Consider the following 5,336-nt stretch of genomic DNA (forward strand, 5'->3'; position numbering starts at 1 on the left):
GAGTGGAATTACGGAACATGTTGCATGCAAGACAAAACGGAAATGTGTAAAGGTGGTCTGTGTGTCCCCCAGTCTTCATACATTGCCTCTGCTTCTCATAAAGTAGTCTTAGCTTTGGACTTTTGAAAAATTGTCTTTATCTCATCATCAAACATTTCCCTGCCTATTTGCCAAAACTAAGTTTAAACGATCCCGTTATTCCATAAACCTACCTTAGATGAGTTCTGCATTATTCATCTTCTCATTCTGCATTCTTCGAATTCCATTTTCCTCTTTTTTCACAAATATTACCATAACTTATTATGGGATGTTGACAAAATGACACACCTACTATTTTTATATTGAACAAGCTCTGTCACCTTTAACTGAATCAAATATAACAGAATATTAAGACCTCAAGTTATTTATTTCTAATATAATGCATTACATGTAGAAATTGTATGTATATTTGTTTAAACATAGAACATAGTTTGCCTGCTGTGGAGAAGCTTGCAGGCAGATACTGGTTTGTTTTTCCCAAAAGTCCTGCAATAGCAAAGTCTAATCCATAAACAACTTTGGAAATGAATGGAAAGAGATCGTGAAATCCAAATGCCTGCCAGCTCAGTACAGACATTAGCTATTTCCTGGCTCATACTGGCAAAGAACAGGCATCGCTTCTTCTCTTGTGCAAGAGAGGGAACTGGGAGCTGGCTGGGTGCTACCAGCCTCCCCGAGTCTTTGTGAAATCGAGCCCACACACCCCAGGCCTCCCTGTAGTTTGCAAAACATATTAGAATAAAAGAGATCATGTACATGTTGAAAACGTGACTGTGTGATTTTCTTTGTTATTTAGTTTTTCACATTATGGTTGACAAAATAATAAAGAATGTCAAAAAGTTGAGGCCCAGAGAAAGCAAGTTAGTGAAGATACGACTCTGGAGTATTCTATTCTGGAACAGGAGACAAGAAGTATCGGCAGCCTGTCCAGGACGAGGCCACCAGTGGGCAGTCCCAGGGGCAAGGACACATTGATGGACAATACACAGCTCTGATGGAGCTTGTTCTCTGCGGCTGTTCCTCCTTCATAGATCACTGGTCACCCCTAAATTTGGGCAGGTGGTCGCAGAGATGGACACTCAGGACACAGGCAAGGCTGTGAAGGAAAATGCAGGCATTCGCAATGTGCACAGAATAAATTTGTACTTTGTGACCACACCGGTTTCTTCTCTCAGAAGGAACTAAGATGTGGGGAAATAGTTCAAAGACTGGAAAGCGAGGTACCTCCTGCCACCAAGAAGGCAGATCCACTGAGATAAGAAATGTTTTTGATTTTGTCCCGTCCTACTCTTAGGATGACAACCAAGCTATTTTGGCCCCTTCTTACCGAACGTCCAGTACAGGCTATGACCTAACACCATTGGCTCAGGCTCTTTGATTCTCAGTTTTCATCTGTAAAATTCAAGGTTAAATTATTGAACCAGGAGAAAGATGTTTTGCACAGCATGCCCGATATAATGTGATAGTGACAAGGCATTTTTTTATAGTGACAGATTACAAGACTGCATTTTCTGACCTTTCTTCACAGAACATTATCAGATGAGTGTGTTGGAATCGGCTCCCATTAGCTCCACTGTGGGGAGAGTGTTTGCCAAGGACCTGGACGAAGGAATCAACGCAGAGATGAAGTACACGATTGTGGATGGAGACGGTGCCGATGCCTTTGACATTAACACAGACCCCAACTTCCAAGTTGGCATCATAACTGTGAAGAAGGTAATCCAGCTCCTCTTTCCAAACCATCATGGAGGCTTTGAACATATATATCTGAGACGTCAGTAAGGGCTGTTGCACTACCGATATGGATTGCTTCAAATCTGCTGATAAACGTTCTTCCCTACTATTAAAAAAAACTCACTCCTTTTGCTTACATGTAAACACTGGCTGTGTCATCATTTCACAGAGAGGGTACCAGGGCATGATAAAATATATCAGAAATATGTCATTTCTCCCAGATCACTACTTAGCCATTTAAAAAACTGTTAAGCTTAATTCCCTAGCCATGTTAATGATTTAATCACTATCTGCACTTGAATAACACCCATTTTCTACCATAGTATACCATAAATAACAATAAACCCAGCTATAATATTATTTAGGAATCAATAAATAACATGCAGGGATTTTTTAATTGCTACTCGAAGATCCACGGACGCTAATTAGACTTGGAAAGCTTATCAAACATAACTGCTGAGTGAGGTTACCACTTGAAACTCCTTTGCTTCATGATAAGTCACCAAGTTTTACGAATGTAGCTATGGATTCTTTTTGTGGAATAAAGCACATATGAATGGACATATGCAGGTAAAAATAAAACTCTTAAAAATAGAAGTTTTAACATTCTAGTAAATATATCTACGGAAATATATTAATTCAAAAACTCACTGATTGAATCGTCCTTCTCTTCTATTTTAAATACATTTAAAACCCCAAGATATCTTAAATTATTTATTCAACAGATATCTGTTGAGTGTCTACCTATTGCCAGTTATTCTAGACATTTAATGTAGAGAGTAAATGAAATAGCCAAAAATCTCTGCCCTCATGGAGCTTACACTCTAGTAAGGGGAAGAGGACAATCAAAACAGCAAGTAAATGAATAAAGTGATAAAGTGCTATGGGGAGGGATAAAATAGAACAAAGGTGACATCAGAATAGATGACATGACTTCAAATTGAAATTGGGTGGTTGGAATTGGCATCCCAATAAAGTGACATTCATACACAGACTTACACACAAGGGGACTGAGCACTGAGCTGGGCAGGTTGACAATGCACAACGCCTGAAGGTGCCCTATAAGTGACTTTTGGTGAAAATTGTATGTGGCAGCCCTGGAGATGAGGGAATGCACATGGAGATATTGAGAAAAGTGTTTCAAGCAAAGGAATAACCTGTGCAAAGGCCCTGAGGTGGGACTGTGGGACTCTGGTTTGTTTCAAGGACGAGGGGGCTGAGGTGATTGAGTAGAGGGAAGACTAGTAGGAGATGAAAAAATTCAGAAAAGTAACGAGTGGGCCAGGTTCTGTAAGACTTTATAAGGCTGATGTAAAGACTTTGGGTTTTACTGTGAGTGAAATGGGGAAGAAATGTGTGACATGACATGATTGGACTTTCGTTATAAAATAATTACTCTAGGTTTGGTTGAGAAAAGACCATAAGGGGGCAAGGATGGGAACAGCGAGACCAGCTGAAAGGCTACTGCAATAATATAGGTAGGAGAATATGGAGGCTCAGCCTAGCGTAGGAGGAATGGAGGTGGTGAGAAGCAGTCAGAATCTGGATTTATTTTGAAGGTAGAGCAAACAGGATTATTCGACAGACTGCATGAGGACATGAATGAGAGAGCAATTCAATGAGCAATAAGAAGAACAAAGTTGCCATTAACTGAGGAAAGTCTACAAGTAGAGAAGGTGGCAGGGGGCGGCAAATATTAGGATTAAGCTCTGGACATGTTACATTCGCAATGTCTAACAGACACCCAAGTGGAGATGTGTAGTAGCTATTGGTTATAGGAGTCTGGAGACGAGTTCTAGGCTGGAAATATAAATTTGAGAGTCATAAGCATATAGATGGTACGTAAAGCAAATTAATCAGAATATTTCGAGGAACTGAGCATAGAGGGGGAAAAACAAAAACAGTGAAATGAACACTGCAGTACCCCAGCTGACGAGGTCAGGGAGAAGAGCAAGGAAAAGCAAGGACAGTGAGAAGGAGAGACCAGGGAGGAAGGAGGAAAATCAAAGGAGTGTGGTGTCCTGGAAGGCGTGAAGAGGGGAATGATCGCCTGTGACAAATACTGCTGAAGGTCATATAAGAACACTGAAAAGTACCCACAGACTTTGGAAACAGAGAAGACCTTGACGAAAGCAACAAAGTCATAATTTCGAATGTGGCACAAGTTAATGTGTTTAATAATAACTTTATTCTATGCTGTCCCATAGAGTTGAATTAAAGCTGCTTTAGAAGAGAAGAGTTCACATTTGTCCTGTATTTACTTAAGGTGCAATCAAATACAGCAAAAGATATATCCAGCATTCTTCCAACCAGAAATCTTTATAACCAGCACACAATGACCTCAAAACAGTGCAAAATGCTGAGGTTAACTTCGGAATCATCAAATAAATCTAGATGTAATTTAAATATTGCAATTTCTTATTTTATTCTCATTCTTTGAGAATTAATAACACACGCTACAATTATATAAGGGAGCTAGAAATAATAATTACCAATTTGGTAATGACATAGGACTAAGAACCACCCCCCCGCCCCATTACATGGTATGCCTCAAGTCAACAGTTAATGTATTGCTTATCATGACTGTTAACTGTAAACAAGGTAAACACTCAAAGTTTTAATTTTGAGGCAAAAATTCTCTTTAAAAAATTAAACAATCAAAATAAGGGTTTTGGGGGTTCTCAATGTATTTTAAATTTTATTTTATACCTTAATATAGAAGATAATTCTAAATAATATATTAATTTGTGTCAAATTATTAAAACATACTTTAGACCTTATTATAAGCCATTCATTTAAAAAATATGAACCTCAAAATTTCTCCAGTATCTCTTACCTGGAAAAAAAGTTTAAACCGAGCAATGTCTTTCATTGTCATTACTAAAACTATATCCATATTTAATCAAATCAAATTATCAATTTTGCCAAGGTCACCTGGATTTCTCTTCTGAACTTATGAGGTGGTAGAAAATGCAATTACGAAAGAGGTCAATAAGTTGGGTGGATGGACAAGTCAAATATAATAAATACTTCAGAGGCTACTGACTGTTCAATCTGTGCCTTGGAAACAACATTCACTAAAGATGATCCACACCCAGTTCCCACTTTGTCATTACTAATGTCATATAAAATGGAAACAAAAGTTCGGCTTTTGATTTATTTCCCTAAGGCCTATTATTCATCTAAGAAGCATATACTTTATCAAAAAGAGAAATTAAGTTAAATTGATAGAATTGGGTCTTCATAAAACCACACTAATTACTACCCAGTAGCTTGGGTCTTTTTGGCTTTTAAGTAATCAATCTATCGATTTTCAGTCTCTTAAATGCTTGAAAGATAACTTGAAACATATATTTTTCGGAATGGTCATTATTCTATGAGCATGCTGTTAACGCCATTCTCGTCTTCAGCATGTCCTCCATCTTCCAGCATACGATCAGCAATTGTTTTGGGTCCATTCTCCTCTTAGGCAGGCCGCAGAGCAAACCTTCTGTATTTCATCAAATCTAAGATGCCCGTGAAATGTAAAACCCATCACTGTTTTATATACCATTTAAAAAAAC

General features: G+C 38.3%; 1 protein-coding gene across 1 annotated transcript in view; it reads left to right on the forward strand.

Moving 5' to 3' along the window:
* The window catches only part of CDH20 (cadherin 20), a 46,912-nt gene that overhangs the window by 13,984 nt on the left and 27,592 nt on the right, over positions 1–5,336 (forward strand). The window contains exon 5 of the mRNA XM_006913712.1: positions 1,568–1,755. Coding sequence (XP_006913774.1) covers positions 1,568–1,755 — 188 coding nt within the window. The remainder of the gene's footprint in view (positions 1–1,567; positions 1,756–5,336) is intronic.

The sequence above is a fragment of the Pteropus alecto genome, unplaced genomic scaffold, assembly GCF_000325575.1.
Source record: "Pteropus alecto unplaced genomic scaffold, ASM32557v1 scaffold14, whole genome shotgun sequence".
Lineage (NCBI taxonomy): Eukaryota > Metazoa > Chordata > Mammalia > Chiroptera > Pteropodidae > Pteropus > Pteropus alecto.